The sequence below is a fragment of the Homalodisca vitripennis genome, chromosome 2 (genome assembly GCF_021130785.1).
Source record: "Homalodisca vitripennis isolate AUS2020 chromosome 2, UT_GWSS_2.1, whole genome shotgun sequence".
In the NCBI taxonomy this organism is placed as follows: Eukaryota; Metazoa; Arthropoda; class Insecta; order Hemiptera; family Cicadellidae; genus Homalodisca; species Homalodisca vitripennis.
The window spans coordinates 78,396,179-78,418,959 of record NC_060208.1 but is presented as its reverse complement, the minus strand read 5'-3'; the positions used below and the strand labels follow the sequence as shown (position 1 = coordinate 78,418,959).

At 33.6% G+C, this 22,781-nt stretch overlaps 1 protein-coding gene across 2 annotated transcripts in view; it reads right to left on the bottom strand.

Moving 5' to 3' along the window:
* Positions 1-1,640: 1,640 nt before the first annotated feature.
* Positions 1,641-22,781, bottom strand: part of LOC124354221 (18S rRNA aminocarboxypropyltransferase-like) — a 32,582-nt gene continuing 11,441 nt past the window's right edge. The window contains exons 1-5 of one of the 2 annotated variants that reach the window (XM_046804518.1): positions 15,820-16,059; positions 9,409-9,569; positions 5,395-5,608; positions 5,030-5,203; positions 1,641-1,783 (exon numbers count right to left, since the gene is read on the bottom strand). In XM_046804518.1, the coding sequence (XP_046660474.1) occupies positions 1,647-1,783; positions 5,030-5,203; positions 5,395-5,608; positions 9,409-9,569; positions 15,820-15,982 (849 nt within the window). In that variant the 5' untranslated portion in view covers positions 15,983-16,059 and the 3' untranslated portion in view covers positions 1,641-1,646. Of the gene's footprint in view, positions 1,784-5,029; positions 5,204-5,394; positions 5,609-9,408; positions 9,570-15,819; positions 16,060-22,781 lie in introns of those variants that run through there. The other variant, XM_046804519.1, reaches the window with a different exon arrangement.

The following is a 22,781-nucleotide window of genomic DNA, read 5'->3' as shown; positions in this document are numbered from 1 at the left end:
GTCTGCAATGACTGTTGACAAATTAATTTTAAAAATATTAATGCATATTTTGTTTGATATGGGATTTCTAATGTTGTCAGATTCTAAATCCCATTTTATGAGTGAAAAGTTGCGTTTATTTGCAACCAAATAAAGATTCAAGATAGTTAATTGCAGTCTTATGCATCATCAAGCAAACAGAGAAGCTAAGACAGCAGTACCAACCTTTAAAAACATCCTAAATGAAAAAAAAAGATCCATCACTCGCAATTACTAGAGAACAGAACAACTCCAGGACCTTCAAGATATGGTCCTTTAGAAATTTTAATGGGAAAGAAATTAAGTACCAGAGTGTATTCAATAAAGCAAGAATAAAAACCAAGAAACATTGACCAATAAACAATTTAGGGAATAGGATATTCAATATTGTTGTCATCTAGCAGAATATATCAACAACAAAAATTTAGCAAAGCAGGAAAGATTTCTTATAATATTGGTAATCTAAGAGTTTTTTTTTTTTAAGTAATTACCATATTGAAATTTCGCTGCTGAAGCATTGAAATTTCGCTGTTGAAGCATTGAAATTTCGCTGCTGAAGCATTGCGGTTAGTGTCCTGTGCTTGTGAACTGTCTATATTCGTCTGTTAGCAAGCCACAGACCTAATTACAACAAAATCAATCATTTTTACATCTATTGATGCATATTTCTTGATGTTAAAGCAGTTGAAATTCACTGTCAGAATTGTAAAGTTTATGGAAAAACATGATTGACGGATTAGTATTCAAATATGCAAGAGCTTTAAAAAATGGCCAAAAAATGTGTATGATGAGAAACAGAGTGTACGGCCCTTGATGATCACCAATGATTTATTGCAGAGAGTGAATAATAAAGTGAAAATGAACAGACAGTTTACTATTTCTTTGATATTGAGAAACATGTTTTGCTGTTTGACAATGTCTGACCATAAAAGGCAAATGAAACAATGTTTCAACACGTAATTTTGGTAGGAACAGTTTTATCATCTCCCAAACATCCCCAAAATAGCTTCTAATTAATTGTGTTGTTAAATAAGCTGGCAATAGTCTATGACAACAGCAAACAAGAGTGTTTTTTAGATATGATGAGTACATCAATATTGATTGCTGTTATGTGAAAAACATAAATAAAAATATAGGCTTTCACATAAAAATAAAATTGTTACAAAAAGTTACTTAATTTCTTTTGTATATCATAATAGTACTTATTAAAATATATATATATATATATATACCTTGTATATATTGCTGTTCGAAAAGCACATGGGAGGATTATTGACAATCAATTGGGTTCCAAGATTTTACACAGTAAAAACAAATAACGGTTTGTTGCATCATAATGGAACCATGTTGAGAATATTACCTACTGTAAATTCTCAAGAGTCTACCAATAAAAGACATTTCTTCTATTAGATGGACCATAAAACCACCTCAAAGGTTAGATTTCTAATAAGGAGTACAACTAACTTTTAAAGGGAAGATTTTAGGGGGATGGTTTTATATAATTATTCTATTTTGAAAAGTTTTGGATTAGTAGGAGTCTACTATACTGGACTTCTATTCACAATGTTTTAATCTGTTTAATGTGAACATTATTGTAGTTTGGTAATAAATATGACAAAACATTATTTTCATAATTTATTTTCATTATTATTATTTACAGAAATGTCACAATTTCTTCTAGAGCTACAACCATTGTCATCTGCTTCACTTTTGTCTTCTTCCTCTTCTTCATCACTCGATGATGTAGGATAATCACTCTTTTCATCTGTAACATAGTAATATTTTTAAGTTTACTCTTGTTTCCAATTGCCCGAAATTAAATATTTTCAGTTTAAACTGAATTGAAGAAAGAGTATAACACTCTATTTAACATTCAACTCTCTCAAAAACAACTACTTCACACGTCTCAGATGATGACACTATTGTAGTCAGTTGGGGACCAAAAACATTATTTCTTATCAAACACATCATTTTCCCCTTAGATTAAACTCATCACATGTCTTGACTAGATAATGATAATGTTTATCCACAAGCTTCTATTCATGTAGACCCTCTTTCCTTTAATTATATAAATCTGACTAGGCCTAGTAAAATATTCTTTATATTATAGTATGGAAGAAGAACAACCATGCACTCATACACACATACACATCCTCTCTGTTGTTGCCATTTCTACTTTAGTACTAAAAAATGAAAATCGACAAGTGTAAATTTTGTTCATAAGACTTGATGATACTTTTTTTGAGTCTACTTCTATATTCATTGATACAACAGGCAAAAAAATGGTGTTTTCATGTTAATTACTTCTTACTTTGTAGAATTATGCACTTTTATATACACTCACATGTCTAATGTGTTACAATTATCCTTAATAATAGTTACGATTAGTTTAATTCCTTGGCTCACTGCCTTTGTTCCCTCGGTAATTGTTTTTAGAATGTCAAAAAATGTTGTATATATGTCTGGAGTATTGCTCTGTGGTCCATTTGCTATGATCATGGTTCTTTGAATCGTGTTAGTGTCCGATCTCTTAATTTTCGTTCCTTCACCTACTATAAATGTGCCGATCCACAATGGCAAAGGAAACCAATTTCCAGTACCTTACACGTAGATTCTCAATTTTGTTCATTAAGTAAAATCCAGAATAAACTAATTGGTTTGAATTCATCACTGCTGCCATAAATAATCAACGATAGATAATACTATTTGTCATTACTGTATGCATCACACAAGCACTGTTATTTATTCATGCAAATATGTAAGAAGTACTGTTTTACCAGTGTGACACATTGTGTTCTGTTACTTGTTTCGCTGTCAATAATATTACCCATCTATACAGTAAATGTATTTTTTTAGTTACTTCTAAGAGTATTTGTGAGTGATATTTCTAAAGTCTATGTTTTATTCTAATATCCAAGTAATGTACTTGCCAAATTTCGTCTGAATCTGTTATTTTGCATGATTGAAAATCAAAAATATAAACAGCTTCACAAACTTTTACATTTGTCTGTATATATGTATACAGACACTCATATATACTTACATTTTTTTTTCTTATACACAAATTTCATTTTACCCTGTGTACAAGACAATACTTCATTAACATTAACCAAATTATTAATTTTTCTCTGAATACTGTATAAAACACTTGTTTTAGCTTTGGAAATTCTCAGTAGTTCTTTAGTTAAATGGTTTTGACACGGTTTTTTCCATCATCCTTCGTCCAGAATTAAAACGGTTACAAATTTTTAAGACTATACAGGACAAAAAGTAGCACACAACAGACACAACACACAGGTCTTTGATACAGCGACACTACTGTCATGCAAAAAACCATGTGGAAGCAGGTTTTTTGGCTGATAAATCATTGACAGTCAGTGCCTGAGTGGTGATTGGATTAATTGCAGCAATGAAACTTGCTAAGGACTGAATAGAGATATACTACGAGGTGTGTTCAAAAATTATCGCGAATTTTGAATTTTCGCGGTTTACGTATATTTGAATTTTGATTTTTTTTTTTTTTGTGGCATTATGTTGATACATATGTCTCTCACTTATGTTGACAATTTCGGCCATTTTGAATGTTCAGTTAATTGTTGACAGCTGCTTTGCTTGCACGTGTTTTTGTTTGTCTTCAATTTTTACCTATTCAAAAAAATGGAACAAAGAACCTGTATCAAATTTTGTGTGAAAAACGAAATTAAGTGCGCGGATGCATTCCGAATGTTGACTGTGGTATACGGAGAAGCTACTTTGGACAAAAGCAACGTTTATCGGTGGTACAAAATGTTTTCAGAAGGCCGAGAAGATGTGAATGACGAAGAGCGTGCCGGACGCCCGAGCACTTCAACAACAGACGAAAAAATTGATGAAGTGAAGAAAATGGTATTGGCCAATCGTTAAATCACCGTTAAGAGAAATTGCCGAGGACCTAGGCATATCGATTGGCTCGTGCCATTCGATTTTAATCGATAATTAGGGCATGAGACGGGTCACCACAAAATCTGTACCAAAATTGCTCAATTTCGATCAAAAACAGCATCGCATGAACATTGCTAATGAGATGTTGAAATCTGTCCGCGACGACCCGAATTTGCTCCAGACGGTCATAACTGGTGACGAATCATGGGTTTATGGTTATGACGTGGTAACCAAAGCTCAATCATCTCAATGGAAGCTGCCGCACACACCAAGACCGAAAAAAGCACGCCAAGTTCGGTCAAATGTGAAAGTTTTGCTTAAAGTTTTCTTCAATTGCAGGGGCATGGTGCATCATGAGTTCTTGCCACAAGGTAGAACGGTGAATAAGGAATATTACCTGCAAGTTTGCGCGAAGCAATCCGCCAGAAACGCCCAAACTTGTGGAAAAACAAAAATTGGCTTTTGCACCACGATAACGCCCCTGCTCACACATCGCTGCTAGTACGCGAGTTCTTGGCCAAAAACAACACACTAATGATACCGCAGTCACCGTATTCCCCACCCCCTGTGACTTTTTCTTGTTCCCGAAACTGAAGAGGCTCATGAAAGGACGCTACACCACGATTGATGAGATAGAGACGGTATCGAAGGAGGAGCTGAACAAGATACAAAAAAATAATTTTTTGAAGTGCTTCGAAGATTGGAAAAAACGTTGGCACAAGTGTATATCCCAGGGGGATTACTTTGAAGGGGACAAAATAGATATTCACGAATAAATAAATAATTTTTGAAAATACACAAAATTGGCAATACTTTTTGAACACACCTTGTATATCTATATACATAAAATATATGCTTATACAAGTGTTTATGAATAGTCTCTCAGGCATTAATATGATCATGCAAAAAGAAATATATTTGGCAAACAAATGTGGAAAATAGAATAGACAGGCTAACATATTTCACTGTAATTTTTGTTTTGTTCGATTAAATTCCTATAAAAGTTCATAGACTCCAATTACTGAGTAAGGCTAAACAAAAAATCACATTCTCTTAGTTTTCACTGAAAGTAAAACACCAAATGACCAACCATGTCTGTCAAGTCGTTCCTGTCGAGCCTGTGTTAGATATTCGTTCTGAGTAGTGATCACCTCTGCACTGTTAGCACAGGCGGCATACTTGTCCAGCAGTTCCCTGTTCAGGTTCAGGAACGAATCACCCCATTTGAATTTGGCCAAGTACAGCTCACAAACGTCCTTGAAATCTAAGGAGATCATTAAAAAAAAAATTACAAATAATGTTAATACTGAGTTAGCATAAATTAAACAATAGGTTATTTCAGCTGAGACTGATCTTCCCAACACCCTTCTTTTACAGAGAAAGAAAGAGTGATGGGACAAAAAACTGATTCTAGCAACAAACACAACTCTTTAAGAACATTAATATTAACCTTACTAGTAATGTAAAATGTTGCTGCAAGAGCCTCAACACAAGACAACTGGCAGGGTTTCCCGTAGTTTATTGGATTGGCCGCTACCAGGAAAGGAAGCAAACGGGGATGTGGTGTTCGCATTCTGCCAAAAGGTGTTTCATCGATACGAGCCCACGAGCAGTCGACCACTGCAGCCCCAAAATCTCTCACAATGTCATGATCTGACGGGGAGACACACTGAAAAAGCCATAATGGTCATTTGATGATAGTTGGGATTCACGTTAAGCTTACCTCATGTGGAGAAAATTTTATTGAGCTAGGCTATGAGGTGTAATTGTTTAAAAGTTATGCTACCATTATATACATTTTAAAGACATTAAAACTCTGCCCAATAGTTTGTTACTGTTAACCAGCAGATGCAATGCTGTTTTCTCTCACCAGAGTTTCTGTTAAGGTTGGTACATCAACATCTACAAATATTTCTGTTAAAAATTGTTATTATGAACGGATTTTTTAATAAAATTTTTTTTTAACTATAACCCCTGCTTTTAATTATGATTGACTGCTCCAATTTTCAAGATTGTCCCAAATGCAAATGTTATATCTGTATTTATTAAATCATAGACATGCATTCACCTCTCATTTCAACTCCATCTTGTGTCATGTGACCCTCCTGTGACTAGACACAATGTGAAGACACTTTAAATTATGGTTCTGAACACTAAGCTATCAAATGAGTGAAAATGACTATTACAGTAGAAGCCCAACTATCCAAGTATTGATTATCTGAGGTGCAGGGTTAACCAAGGCAGTTTTTAAAATTAATAACCTTTTACGTAGCATGTAGCCTACAAAATTATGATAAAGATAACAAGTCTGTTTATGATGTGGGGCGTATAGAACACTGCAATGTCCAGCTGGCCCTTTTGTATATCTCTATTGGGCATCGTTAGCTGGAACAATAATAGTGGGGGAGGGGAGGGGATAGATCGTGCTTACTGATTGCAGCTGGGAAGTAGTCAAGTAATTTATTGTATAACTAAACCACTTTTATTAATTTGAATTAAAATTTTCTGTAAATTAAAATATTTTAAATTTAATTCCATATTATCCGACTTTATCCATAGTAATTTTCTACAACAATCCAATGTTATTTTCCTTAAGGAGTTTAATATAACTTAATTTTTAATAATTCTGTAAGCAAATTGTTAGGAAAAACCTATGATTCAATTCATTAGTAATGGAACTCTCCAATAACAAATAAGCTATAATCTGTATATATGTATATATATATATACAGGGTGTATATTATGTCTGGAAACACCCAAATATATCCTTTAATAATTTTAAATATAAATTGAAACCTCTTACAATCGTGATAGAGATTGGGCATCTACTTTTTGGAACAATGTTTTGTTATGTCACACCAACGGGGGACGTCCTGCCGAGGGTATCGTGAATATTCTTAATGGAAGCCTGTACCTTGTGATACATAATTTTAAAGGTAATAGCTTACTGAATTGAATTCCACAAACCGCATCTCAAGGGAATTATTCTATCAGAAAATAGAGCATTTTTAGTATTGAAAATTTACTGATGTATCAACAATGTAATTTTTAACATGGTTCTTGCCACAAAATGTGTTACACTAATTTTTTAGCATTTTTTTAAATGTTCAATTAAAATAAAACAAAAATTTCATTTTAAGCTGGTTCTATTAGCACAAATTTGCCAGTTTTTTTATTACAGTACAATTATGGAAATACTTATGTTATTGATTTCTTATTACAAATAAAAAATAATGTATGCTGTTAGAAAAGTCTTACAACAAACGTTTTTACCTGCATTTGGTGTCAAAGCAATTGTTCGAAACTGTGTTCCTTCTACGGTTTGACAATGAGCCAATATTGTGTAAAATTATTCGACAGAGTTGCCTAACATTTCTTCAGTTATCAAAGCAATCTCCTCTATAATCCTGTTTCTTAGGTCTTCCAAATTATGAGGCTTTTCTTCTATAAACATTGGATTTTAAATGACCCCATAGGAAATAATCGATTGGTGACAAAATCCGGAGATCTTGGAGGCCATTTCGATTTCTCCTCTTCGGCCAATCCATTTATGAGGAAACCTTAAATCCAAATACTCTCTTACCTGTCTCCCATAATGGGGTGGAGCACCATCCTGCTGAAACCATACATTATCAAAGTATTCTCCTGATGCAATTTGAATAGCTGGGATTATTTCATTTTGGAGCATATTGTAGTAAAGTTCGGCATTTAAATTTCCATTGATGAAAAAGGGTCCAACAATTTTGTTACCTAAAATTCCACACCATACGTTCAGTTTTTGTGGTTGCTGTGAATGGGACTCAGTAATCCAATGTGGGTTTTCACTAGCCCAGTAACGGCAATTGTGCCTGTTAACATTGCCATTTAGGAAAAAAGTTGCCTCATCAGAAAATAGTATGTTGGTCAGAAAATCTCTATTGTCATCACATTTGCGCATCACAAGTTCACAAAACTCAACTCTTCTGTCGTAATCATCCTCACTTAACTGTTGGACTAAATGAACTTTAAATGGTTTGTATTTATTAATTTTTCAAAATCTTACTCACAGACATAGGGTGCATATCATGTTGCTGTGCAGCTTTTTCTGAGCGATGTATGTGGGTCTTCAATAAATGTTTGCAAAACATCTAGTGCATGTTCTTCATCTGTTTGCAGATTGTATCCTACCCGACTTTGGCCGATTACGTACACTCCCTGTCATTTCAAAACGCTCAATAGTTTTTGATATTGTTGAAACACTTATGGGATTCCTTTCTGGGAAAGTGTCATTAAACAAATTAACAAACTTCCCTTCCCGATAAGATCTTTGACGATCGCCATATCCTCGCATCATCAACAGAGTAATTCGTTCTCTTTCAAACAATTCCATTAAAATGCCAAATAAAAACTGAACTACTGTAATTAGATAACTTGTTGACAGCAATGCTTCAGAGACACTGATTAAACTCGACAGGAATGATATATGACCTTTGTCCATTTGTAATTCCCAAGCTTAGACCTGTCCTAGTGAAAGCTCCATGCTCAACAAACTGAAACCTGTAGACCAGATGATTAATAACACAATAATGTTTTCTCATAGGCTAGTGACCTTTGTCTCTTTAAACCTTCCCTGCTGACTGGAAAACACCAAGTACAGATTCATAAGTTAGAGAGAGAAAGAGACTCATAAGTTTTATTCATTGTAATAAAAACTGGTAAATTTGTACTAATGAAACCAGCTTAAAAATAAAATTGTTTATTTATATTTTAATTGAACATTTAAAAAATGCTAAAAAATTAGTGTAACACATTTTGTGGCAAGAACCATGTTAAAATTACATTGTTGAACATCAGTAAATTTTCAATACTAAAAATGATGCTCTATTTTCTGATAGAATAATTCCTTTGAGATGCGGTTTTGTGGCATTCAATTCAGTAAGCTATTACCTTTAAAATTATGTATCACAAGGTATAGGCTTCCATTAAGAATATTCACGATTACCCTCGGCAGGACGTCCCCCGTTGGTGTGACATAACAAAAAATTGTTTCCAAAAAGTAGATGCCCAATCTCTATCACGATTGTAAGAGGTTTCAAATTTAATATTTAAAATTATTAAAGGATATATTTGGGTGTTTCCAGACATAATATACACCCTGTATATATATATATATATATATATATATATATATATATATATATTCATTAAATTTGTATAAATGGCAATAGCCGAATTTAATTTATTTCAATAAACATTGAATCGCAAAAAGTACTTGCTCTGCCGGGAGCATATATACACACACATGAGTATATTCTATCAGAATGAGAATAATATTACAATGATAGCTCAAAAGACTAACAGAAAACATAATAAACTTTACAATGGTAATGTAAAAAAATCAAGGAATCATGGCGAAATTCAAAATATATCATAATTGATTAGTATCAGTTATCTTTAAAAACAACAAAATGAAAATTTCAAAGTTAATACCTTTTCACCAACAGGCGTCAGAACAATTCCAGAAAAGCGCTGTCCCAAACGAAGAACTTTAACGAGGTGGTGACGGGCCAGTTTTCTCCCAGAACACTTTTTTGGATCACAGTGTTCCATGTCCCACATTGCAACTGGAAATGGTACTGATCTGCCATCACCTTGAATATAAATTAAGCATATACAATTTATATTTTTATAATTTAACTATTCAGACAATGTTTACAAAACAAAATTCATATGTGATATGGAATTTTCAACTTATGTAGTTTAATTATAAGTTTAATTTAGGTATGTTACATTGTATAAAGTATGTACTAATTAATGTTGTTATATAAGATTAAAAATGTTTAAGTCTATTCCTTTAATGTTTTCCAACCAATTATTTGTTGAATGTTGAATTTGTGCTATGTTGGTACAATATACAATTTATCAACACATTCTTACATCCTCGTTTTGAGTTTATTGGAAGTGCATTAGGGTCAATCCATATGAAGGGATCCAATAAAAATTAAATTAGTTGTTTGATAATATTAAAATATTTTTATTTTTTACCATAATCAAAAAAGTTCAAAAATGACTTTTAAAGAATTTTATATTTTACTGTTAAGTTCAAGTTTACCATTATAATTGTCATCTTCACAATGTGAGTCTAAACCAAATGAGTTTCTGTGATTCTTAAGAATAAATTTTAAATGAAACACTAGAAAAAATTACTCCCCCAATCCAGTAGTGGGCCATACAAGACAAGATTTGAATGGACTTCAACCATGTGTTGTGTTGTTGTAACCCTATAATGTAAAAGCCAGGTGAGACAAACCTCTCCCCTCTCCTCCTCATTTGTAACCCCAAGCTATAAGCGAATAGGACCATCATAATTTACATTTTGAGAAGATTGAGAATTATTATTTTGGTTGTGCACAACAATGATGTTTTTTTTAAGTTGTGACGTTGAGTTTTGTTTTTCATTCAACCTAAATTAACTAATACTATGTTTGACATTTTAGATCATATCTCAAATAGTCCAACAGTCTAGAGGTCAAGGGAAATCAGGGTTTCAGGGAGAGAGGATAATAAACTAAGGAGTGATACGCATCGGTGGAGGGGATAATTGAGATACCAACACTCAGAGCAACAAAGTAGAAGAAATTTTAGATACCCAAACATTTTTCCAACAGTTTCTCCATCTATGGTGAAGATTTATTGATAATTATTCATCAAATTCTACCTATATGTTGATGTTTATTCCTCTGTAGCCTACTCTCAGTTATGTTCCTCTTTATAGACATTTATGCAACATTTTATACCAATGCACATTTATCTTGGGCATCTCGTTTTAAATAAGCAGTTTTAGCTATTTTGTGATTAGTCAGACTTTTTTGCATTATACATCTCAAATAAAGACTTTGTGTTTTGGTGGTGCCATTAGCCATTTTGTGTTGGTGTCTTTTTCAGTGAACTTTGTTTCTCCTGGTTCTCCAAATAGAACAATGGAGTTACCTTCAATAGAACAGTGGTGAAGTGGTACAACCTATGATAAATAAGTACCTACAGTGGGTTTCTATTAAGTTGTTTTGACTGCATTACATACAATAAACAATTAGGAAATTGTGTCTTTTTTACGACTACATGGAGTTTTGAACAGGTTTTCCTTGTGTCATGGACTGGCTTCATAACTTTCCCAGAGCAGCCGAGACATTATACCCTTATATTAAACATGTTAGAACATTAAACGTTTTGTAAGTTTTTATTATTTTTATATTATTTTAATTATGTTTGAAATGTTATTACTTTAATTCTTGTGTTGGCTGGTTCGCCCCAGGGTAAGCCATTTTTATTATGTCAGATCATGATTAAGAAATTTTGGGTAGGGCGGAAGGAAACACTTATTGACCACATTATTGCAGACAAAAACTTCGTTCCTAAACACGTAGGTTTAATAGACACTTCAATCATGCTTGATGCAAGGGGAAGAAAGATAACTGATCATAAGCCTTGTGTTTTGTGATATTTCTTGATACAGATGCCAAAGGGAAGCTAAGTATATAGCCTATAGAAACTTTCGAGATTTCGATATGGAGAGTTTTATTGATCTTGCATCAAACACTAACTGGGACGAGATTAAAGAATTAAAGTGTATTAATGAAAATGACCGATAAATAACTGACAAAAGTTATAATAAATATCTTTGACATTATGTGTTCCGTTAGTTAGAAAACGTGTCACTAAAGATAGAGCACCATGGCGTGACGATTACATAAAAAGACTAACCGTAATGAAAAATAAATTGAGGAACGATTATGTAAAAACAAAATGCCCCACCATTAAGCAATCTTATTGCAAATTGAGAAATAATTTAAACAATGCCATAATGCTTGCAAAGAATAAATGATTTAAAAAAAAATTTAGATCTGAAAAATCCTAAAGCTTTCTGGAAGGCGATGCGAAGAGAAGGAGCGATGAATACTGGTCAAGATAATACGAATACCTGCAAAATAACTCCAGATGTATTGAACACTTACTTTGCTCAAATGGGTGCAGGAAACACCTCAAGTACAGATATGCTTAATTTTTATAAAAAATAACTCACACAGTGAAAACCAGGAGTGATTTTAAATTTAGGCAAGTGAGTGAGTATGAAATAAGACAAGTAATAAACAGCATTTCTTCATCAGCTTTCGGAGTAGATGGTATATCCATCCATATGGTGAAAGGCTTAAGTCCATATTGTTCTGGAGTAATTACTCACCTTATCAATAAATCACTGATGGATGGTTGTTATCCGACGGCATAGAAGAAAAGCGTCGTGGGTTTCCGATCCCCAAGGTACCAAATGCTTCTACTGCCTCTCAGTTTAGACCTATTTCTTTACTCCCAACTATATCAAAGGTGATTGGTTTGGGGCCAATTCTGTTTATTTTGTATGTTGCAGGTTTGGACAGCCAGTTAAATTTCTGTTCATTGCATGCCTATGCAGATGATTGTCAACTCTTGCTTATCTTACCATCCCTCAGAGGCAAACGAGGCTTGTATTCAGCTGAGAAATGATTTGTTAGCAGTTAGTAAATGGTCAGAAGATCACGGTCTCAGGCTGAACCCTGAAAAGTGCTCGGTCATGCATTTTGGTAAACAGACCCTAAATGCTGTGATATGGGAAATATTTCGCTCAATAGTGTTGATTTTATTAAGGTGTGATAGGCTGACTGAAGATTCTTGGAGTCAGCATAGACTCGGAGCTTACTTTCAATAGCCAGATTGAGTTGATACATCGTTAGAGTTATGTGCAAACTTAGGATGCTTTACAGGCTGAAGAATATTCTTCCCGAGGCTGCAAAGTTGCAACTTGTGCAGGCCCTTATTTTCCCTATAATTGAATATTCACTTCCCGTGTTTGGTTACAGCTTGAGTCAGGAACAACTTACAATTCTTCATAGGCTCCAAAACTGTGCAGTAAGGTTTGTTTACAATATTCGTAAATTTGACCATATTACAAGTTACCGCGGAAAGCAAGTGTGTTAAACTATTAAGGAGATTTGTAGGAGACAAACTGTCACCATAGTCCACAAGGTTCTTGACACTGGTAGACCTGCGTACCTGAACAAAAGATTGATGTTGCGGTCGGCGGTCAGGGAACGTCATACTCGGCAGGACGCCATGCTGCAACTGCCGAGGGTTCACCTGGAGAGGGGCAAGAGGGGATTCTCGTACTTTGGACCCAAGGAATACAATGCCCTACCACCTGCTGTTAAAACCCTACCCTTAAGTAGTTTTAAAAAGGAAGTTAAAAGAAACTAACTTAAGTTATTAGGTAGCCACTTATGTATACTTTATTTTATGCTGTTTCAGCTTATTATGTAATTTGTCCTGAGTTAATTTGAAAAAGCTGTTTGTAAATACTGAAAATTCGCTTGAAAATAAAGTCATTATTTATTTATTTAACGGGGCACTCATGTGATCTGAACTCGAATTTCGAGGATGTTTTTCCTGTTTTATACCAGAAGGGCATGGTGGCGCCGAAGCCCGCACTGAGGATCAAGGGCATTTCGGTTTAGCCTTTTTCAAGTGATCTGAGCTTGAATTTAGGTTAGGGTACGATAAGCGGACCCGGTTTTTTATATCGAACAATGTAATCATCGATACCTAATATTCGCATCTCAAATCCTAGACTATCAATCGATATAAAAGTATCTATAGTCCTCAATAACAATCATATGTTTTAAATTAAAATATGAATTTAATATTTACAGTGATAAAACAAATTTTTGTAACCAAAATTAGGAAAACTGAAGTCCTAATATTTGCTCCTCTCACAGTTGCAAACAGTTGTTTCTCTCCCACAAATTTCACATAATGGATTTTTCTGTCCAACATGTTGAAGCCACGTAAAACATGTCTTATCATCAAAGCAATGTCGTGTAGTTTTCTAAAATTGACTGCCATTGTAAATAATCAGATGTTACTTATGTAAAATTGAAATATTACCTTACGTGTATTATTTGAAAGTGTTTGCAGCTGTTGATATAGATTATTTAAGTTAATTGTTCAAAATAATTAATCAGTATTGATTGATTATATTGGTGGTTATGATTAACCCTTAAAGCGCTAATTTAAATTACTGTCAAACACTAAGACATAAAAAAATATTTTTTTTTAAATTTCCCAATGCTAATTTTTGTTTCATATTCCTTGGTATTACCTTTAATATATGAAAAAAAATAAACATGTAATATTACATATTTTTGAGAATTTTATACGCACGAAAACATTTGAAATTTTGAATAAACTCCATTGCAGGATAATGTACATATAGGAACACTATTTGACAGCTTACATTACATTTATACAGGTTATTTATAATGAGTAAATTGTAACTGAAGTTTCTGTATAATTAGTACATAAAAATAAATAAGTTCAGTATAAGATTTTGAAATGTAATAATAGGAAAATTCAACACAAACTTATTTATACGATAGCCTACAAGGGAAATGAAACAAATATTGTACTTATAAACCTTTTTTATTTAGAATAAATAAACTGGACTTGTATGGTGAAACTGGTATAATATACAAAACAAATAGTTTTTAAAAAAATTACACGTATAATATACCAAAAATGCGCTCAAACTACGTTGTTCGTAGTAAAATGATAAAAGTTGGAAAATCAGTTCACGTAAAATGAATGAATTCAAACTTTTCTTATTACACAATTAATACATGAAAGAATGATATTTTCGTCCTCTTCATTGTCCACAGCATCAAAATCAATCGCACTTGAGAATGAAGTGTTTATAATAAATTACTAACAAATTCGTCAAAACTTGGATCATCTGGATTAGCCATTATATCAAAAAATTATACTAAATGTTAGTAAAAACAAACTAAAACACTATTAGAATAACAACGGACTGATTCAAAACACTTTGTTTAACAATATAACCAACATACGACCAACACACATGTAGTTAAACAGCTAAATGAAACGAACGCGTCTGTAGGCGTATGCCACGTCACAGGCCATACAAAAAATGGCGGCGATTGCTTTCAACCCGAGTAGATACCGTTACAACGTCCACCAACGGTGACAAAGCGTTTTGTCTAGTCCCGACAATCGAAAGGAACATCGACCTGCTCTCTTACAGAAGTTTTAACAACTAATTCTTCGCCATTTCAAGAGTAAAGCTTTTGCGTTTGTAGACGTTATCCGTGTTTAAAGCATCAGCAGTTCCGCGTCTATAGGCGTTAGCCACGTTGGAAGGGTTAAGTAATATTGTTTGCCAATTTTGATATAAAAAACCGGGTCCGCTTATCGTACCCTACCCTGAATTTACGTACTATCTCGAGGATGTTTTTATTTTATTTTACCAGAAGTGCGGGATGGTTCCGCAGGTGCCACTAAAGCCTACACTGATGACCAGGGACGTTTCCGTTGTAATTTCTGTTGTTATTTAGGCCTTCCTCCCTTTAATATCTATTGTACTAATATCCTATATATATTCAGTTTCAACAGTTGTGCAATTGATGTGCAGTGCAACGACAGTAGTCAGTACCATCGAGCTTACAACCCGAAACTGTTGTCTGAACAACAAAAGTTCTGGGAGAAACGTTCCATTGGTTTTTTCCTATCCCTAGTCCACCACTGATCACTTTACCCTACTTTTTAAGCAACGTTTTCCTTTTTAAAGACAACAAATAACAAAAAGTGGCAAAAACAAAACATGAATACATAGTTTAAAATATTTACTTTTGTGGGTAAAACTATCAATTATCCAGCAGTACCAAAATCAGAATATGACTCTTACCACAGTAAAGGTGTTCAAATTGTCAATGTACAATATTTTACACCAATAGCCTAGCTTAACCTAGATATCCATACATAACATATAACAGGCTACTCTTACATTTCTGCTCTTACCTTCAAATTCATCATCAGGATCATCTGATAATGCTAATTTGTGACAAACATTACTTAAATCTTCATCCTCAGTATAAACTTTACTTGAGTGAGTGTGTTTGGTGTGAAAGGTTTTTTGATTTCGGTGTGAACTTGATTTATTAGTCCTTTTGTGTTTACTCATTTTTAAAAGATAAACTGTCTAACGATACAATAATTTACCTCAATATTCCACGTTAAAATATTCACCGGTAATCAACTAAATTACAAGCGCCACAAGTAAAAATACCCCACATAACATAACCTTAAAATAAATAACAGCTAGTTATTCAACACCAGTGTTGCCAATCCACTTTTGGAAAATTCCCACCCAGTACCTGAAAAAAAAATACCACCTATGACCCCAAATTACCACCTTGCTTTAAAAGTATATTTAGGCTACTAAAGTGTGTTATCGACATCGTATGACAGTCTATATTTGTAAATGCAGGGTGTCTACCAAACTGAACATATAAAATTCCCTGACTTTTCCAGGTTTTCTAGGTTAGACACTCTTAAATGGCTTAACGAGCAGGATTTTTTTATTGCATTGAATATGGTTGATTTTAGAGCATAAATATCATAACTTATATTGTAAAAAAATTAACTTTTTACTTTTTTACAGAGACAATTTGCATGAAAAAGTTAGTTTCAGAAAAATACAAATTTAACTTTCAATGAGCCTTGGATCCATGCCAAAGTTTTTAAATAGAAACTTGTAAACATGATAAAAGCAGACATTAATCATGCAATCCTGCTGTGATTCAAATGAAGGAGTAAAGGAATATAATATGTAAATGACTTCTAAAATCTCACTGTCAACCAGCTAAGCACAGGCTTTAGGTTTGAACATACTATAGGCCTACAAAGTAATTATTTTAGGAAAGGCCTACCAAAACCAAACATGCAAGGTTAAGCAAAAATACTTACAACACTCTTTCATGATATCCTACCTCCAAAATAGGTTGTTTACTGATGTACAGTTTAATAAATTTGTATGATAAATCACATGAACTGTTATGTTGTTGTTCTAAAAATCCACTTTTTTCCTTTAACTCAACTTGTAGCTTTATGGAAAAAATTACACTAGATCACTGTTTTTAAATGTGTTAACCACAATTTTTTTTAATGTCAGGGCAAAGTGCTAGGCACACATAGTCTTGAAATTAAAACCTTAGAAGGCTAGCATTACCATGATGTGTTTTAGCCTACTCTATAACTCAGGTTCAAATATTTATTTATATATAAATATATATATATATAATATACACACAAAAATTTATTTCACAATATATCACTTGATGACCAAAATATGAATCACAATATATTTGGCTATATTAACACAGTTTTTAGTTTTTTTAAAAGCCAAATAATAATAATAAGGCCTAATTTCTTATTGCCATATATTTCTTGTGAGCATTTCCTTGGTAGGTTCAAATTTAAACACATCCACCGCTATTTCGGATTCCTTCCCTTGTACCCATCAATGAAACGACTGTTTCTGTTTTCAATTTGTTTCTGTCATTGGTTTTGCAATGCTTCAGTTCACTGAATATTCGTTCGACAGATGAATTTGAAAAATGGCAGTATAAAAAGTAAGTTAAAACACTTTTTGTATTTCTGTAAACATAGCATCTCCAGCGACTGTCTTTAGACTGAATACAGCCTTCCAATATTGCATAGCAGACTCATTTGCATCAAGTTTATGCTCTTTTGAAGTCTAGCAAAGCATGACTTTTCCACTGATTGTCGAGTTTTTGGACATCAACAACTTTCTTCAGAACGGGAAATCTGTTAATGACATGAGCCAAAGACCTTACTTTGAAGGTTTGGGCACTTTTTGGCTCCAAGACACTGAGGACATCAAAAACTTCATCAGAAAAATCAAATCTAGATTTGATTTGTGTGACCAATTCCACATAGAAGCTTAAAATACTTTTTAAGAAAACTTCAATAATCTTTCTTTTCTGCATTTTTCTTTAATTCATTAAATGTTTCTGTTGCCTGAATGCCTAAATATATTTGTTCTAATTGCAGGAAATGACGGGGGTTTGAATGCTCAATGGACATGATGGGTGTATTTTTAATGTAGTTTAAGTCCATGTAGTTTGTACACAGATCTTGAAGCATCTTGTGAACCTCTGGTCGCAATCTATGGAGAAGTGGTGTTTCGGATTGGAACATTACATTAAAATCTGTTAGCATACCAAGAACATAAGACATAAACTCCAAATATAAGTAGATAAATTGGTTGTTCATAGCAGCTAACATGCTATCCACTGTGTTTGACGGGTCTTCGACAGAAGCGGTCAGCAGGTAGGCCTTCAACGGTTGAAATTGTTTCAATCACTCTGTCAACGCAAGATTTTAATGACAGCCATCTTGTTTACTGCTGGTGATAGTATTTTGTGGATTTCCCTCTTGAAAAAACTCTTGGAACTGTACAAAGGCAGACTGTCTCCCAAAACTTCTGCTGAAAGTGAGCCCAAGATTTCGGAGCAAATCCTCCACTGTCTTTGGTAACTTCATACATGCTTTACTTGCCGCCAGGTGGATCATGTGGCAAGAACACTTGACACATGCAATGTGAGGGATTTCTATTTTCAAAAGTGAAAAAACCGAATGATTGCTGCCCCACCATCACATTACATGTGTCAGAAAACTAAATCCCACTAAGTTTTCAATGGGTATATTTTTTGATTTCAGCGAGTTCATCATACCAGTGAATAATTCATCAGCAGTGCTAGATTTGACTTCAAACATGTCAAATAAATTAGTTTTTGGGCGTTCCAGTTACATCATCAATATAGATAACTGTGAGGGCACATTGATTAACCGATGCCTGATCCGTTGTTCTCATCCATGATCAAGGAGAAAAAACGATCCTGGTGCCCTTAGTTTTTGGTAAATCAATTCCATGAATGCGGGACCTAAGGCTTTTTTTTTAATCACAGTTGTTGTTTTAGTGCGTTTCATACACAGTTTAGCAGCAATTTCTGAGGTCCGGAAAGACCGATTTGCACAGCGGAATCAATGTATCCATCAGCGAAAAGGGCAGGTTGTTGGTTGCAATTAGGCCGGCTAATTTTAATTCTGCTCGTTTGACACTTTTATCTGTTTGTAGTTCTTGAACAATTTTTTTTAAGTCTTTTGTTAGTGGCTATCTCCTTGATTTAATTTTAGGTGCTTGAGGACTTTCCATGACGCACAATCTCTGTTTTATGCGCCCCCATGACTGCATCACAGACACTACAATATGCCATGTCTTGTCCGGTTTCTTTCTTTGACTTTTTTTTGTAGCCAGTTTTTGAACTGGGGGGTCATTCAACCAGTTTGAATTGAATTTTCTTTCTTTTTTACTAGGCCTAATGGTGGCAGTATGGGTAAACCTAGACACAATTTTAGGCCTAGCAGCAGTTTTTTGGTTGGGTGGTATTTGAAGTTGAGTGTACGGCTAGGTCTGTATCAAGCTCAGTTTTCCTTGCTACTAGCAGCAATATTAACCTGGTCCTCCTCACTAGAGCTTTGACCTAATGGTTCTGGATCATCTGGATCTATTCCTAAGTCTTCGTACTCCATTGGGATTGCAAGAGACATTGAACTAGGCCAATAGATTTTTTGCTCGATTCACCATGTGAGCTTTCTACAAAACGACTTGCTCTGTCTACTTTCATCATCTTTGTCTTTTTTCTCATCTTCATCTTTCTTAGGCTTAGGCCTACCTTTAATAATAAACTTATCCATCTTAGTAACTTAAGTTAGTCCAATTAGAGATTCATGTCAATAAAGCTAGTTCAAAGTTAGATGGATTGGTAAATGGAAAATGTAAATTAGTTAGGCCAACACTAACTATAGTTAGGTGATGTTTAGTTTAAGCTTAGGGAAAACAATTATGAAGCAGAGCAGATAGGCTAGTAGTAGGTATTACAAAGCATAATTAGGACTAGGTCGTTACCTAGCTATAGGCCCCTAATCATATTTACAAAACAAATGATTTGTATGAACTTAAAGCAGCAAAGCTAGCTCTCAAAAGTGTCATCTACACTCTAAAAATAATAGTCCAAGAAGAAAAATAGCATTGCAAAAAAGAGATCTACGTTCTTAAGTTATATGCACTATAAAATAATGGTCCAAGGGGAAAAGATTGGCCAAGCACTACTAACAGTTATGACATGAACACAATAAAAATAATGGGCTAGTCCGAGAAGAAAAAATATTGCTACATTTTTTGTAGCCTATACCTTGGCCACAGTCTATACACAATTTCACTACATACTTTACTATTCTAGGTCCACGGATTAAAATGCACGATAAAGAAAACTTGAAATCTTACGTATCTTGGAAAAACGTACTTAACTAAAGCCAACTCACAACGGCTATGAAATCTTATCATCCATTAAAATGATCAACTTATCTCAACTGAATAACTTCACTAGAAGAAATAAGAAAATAGAAACCAAAATTCAAGAGAAGAAGAACACTAACACTATTACTAACAGCATAGACTAAATATCCCTGGTGTTGTTGTTATCATAGACTAACTATGCCAACCGTCAATTTCTATCTTAGCATAGAGTATTAAAAACAACAACAATCTGAATACATATTGTAATATTATATCGATTGAATGTGTTGAATGGGAAATCAATCAGGTTACCTGAAAGCGGAATTCTCAGTGTTCGTTGTTTTCCCTAATTAATTTAAAGTTACCACCAATTTACCACCGGGGCAAAATTACCACCTGAAAATACCACCGAGACCTTAAATTACCACAACATGTGGTAATTACCACCCGATTGGCAACGCTGTTCAACACCAATGGAATAAGCAGCTGAAACAACGTATCAGCTGAAGACTTTAAAAGAAGGAAACGGCAAATCTTTTTTTCTATTTCATACATGCAGACTTTCTTTCATCTGGTGGGGACTATTTACCAGAAAGTCTCGTTGTTTTCTATTTTGTACTTTTTTCATTTTGAATTGACTTTTTGCACTGTAAATTGAATGTAATATAAGTTGCAATATAGTTTATATTCAATTTCAGTACATATAGTTATTTATTTTACGTACAACACACTCATGTTTTACAGATAGTAAGTAGTAAATAAGATCGTGTTTTATTTTTCTGAACAAATTAGGATGTAGCTGGATATCCTTGTATATGAATAGGATTTAGAATTTGTAACCTTGAAACGGTATAAGGGGACATCAAGGTTACATGTCGAGTGTATTCGTTTTTTTGTTTAGATACGTTTATTTGTGGCTCATATTTTTTTTATTTTTTGGTTGTCTGTACATTTTTACATCTTTTTCTTAAGGGGAGCGGGAAGGCCCTATACCGACCATGTTAAATTCTACAAATTTAGGCACACTTTTCTCAGGAACCATTACATCTATAGGCCTAAAATTTTGTGTGTGTATTGTTATGATATTTATCTAACTACAGAAGCACAATGGTAAAAATTAAAAATAAATTAATAGATAATTTAGATTTTTTAAAGTTATTTAAAATTTCTAGTTTTTTTTTTAGAAAAATATTTTTTTTGAAGCTAGTGTGTTGTGCTACACTATCTATTCTGTTTCCATGTTTAGGTAATTAGGTGTTTTATAAGTGGAAAAAATTGGTTGCCATACCTCCATTGGGTTTTGAGAAAAATGTACCTTTGTTTAAAAAAACACAGTTTTCGGGAAACGACGGTTATATTTAAAACTACGTACTGTACTTACTTTAGCTAGCTTAGAACATCCCAGCACCATAGGCAGGGCCATCAGCATGCTCCTGATCCTCCTATAGAACCAGTCTTCTCTTTTTTCTAGCTGTTCTGGCTTCCTTGGTCATTAGTTGTGCAGCTTTGTCGGCTTTCTTGAGTCGCAAAACATCAAAACCACGAAGCGCGAGCACTGAGTTTTTACTCAAAGTTAGGCCTAATTCATTGTAGATATCCAACTTACTGGCAAATCCATCATTGAAACTTAGCACTGCATCCAGCACACCTAACTTCAAAGTGTTCAGTCTCACAAACACATTTTTGGGGACTTTATTCCACACTACGTTATTAAAACTTTCGTTAGGATTTTGAGTTTTTTGGTGAAGGCACTTTTTTTAGGGGGTTTGCTAAATCCTTATAAATTTGTTTAATTGTGGCCATTATGTCACTTGGTAAAAAGTGCTTATGTTTGTAGGGCTGATTTAGAGCTAACCCTTTGTTATAACCGCACCAAGTGTCGGCACCCTTTGGTGGAGTAAAATTTCATGCCAAAAGCGCCGGTAGTTACTTCGTAAATAATTTTTTTGCGTACTTAGGATAATCTTACAACAAAAAGTGTTATATTTTCTGAACCTGTACAAGTCTGAGTAACAAAACATGAAAAAAACAGAAAACTAAAAAAAATTCAATTTTTTTGCCTTCCCGCTCCCCTTAAAGTCAATGTTATGATGTTGCTAAAATAGTATTTGCCCTGCATTACGAATTGATTTATAAACACTTAATTAATAGGACACTTCATAATTAGGTGTTAAAAGGTTTCTTATTTTTGATGATGGACGTTAGACAAAGAAATGTAAAATATAGTATCATGAATAAATTTTTATTTATTATTAAAAGTCCTGATTCATGTTTTCATAAAATATTAATTATTTTCGTCTAGAATGAGATCAATTTCTTACCACTTCAAACTGTCCAAATTAAAAAGTTAATTCAAATCCATTAGAAGTTTGAAAATAACATGGCATTGTTCCTTTAATCGTAGTTAATTGACCATAATGTTCAATTACTTCTATTAGTTTATAATGTTTTCTGTCTTTCCTAAAATATAATAAAAACGAGATGAAATTATAAATTCATCTAATATCAATTGTCCCAAGATATGATTGACCATTTTTTGGTTAAAGTTCCAGAAATATAAATTTGAAATTTTTGAGTGAAAATATTATTAGATTTCTGA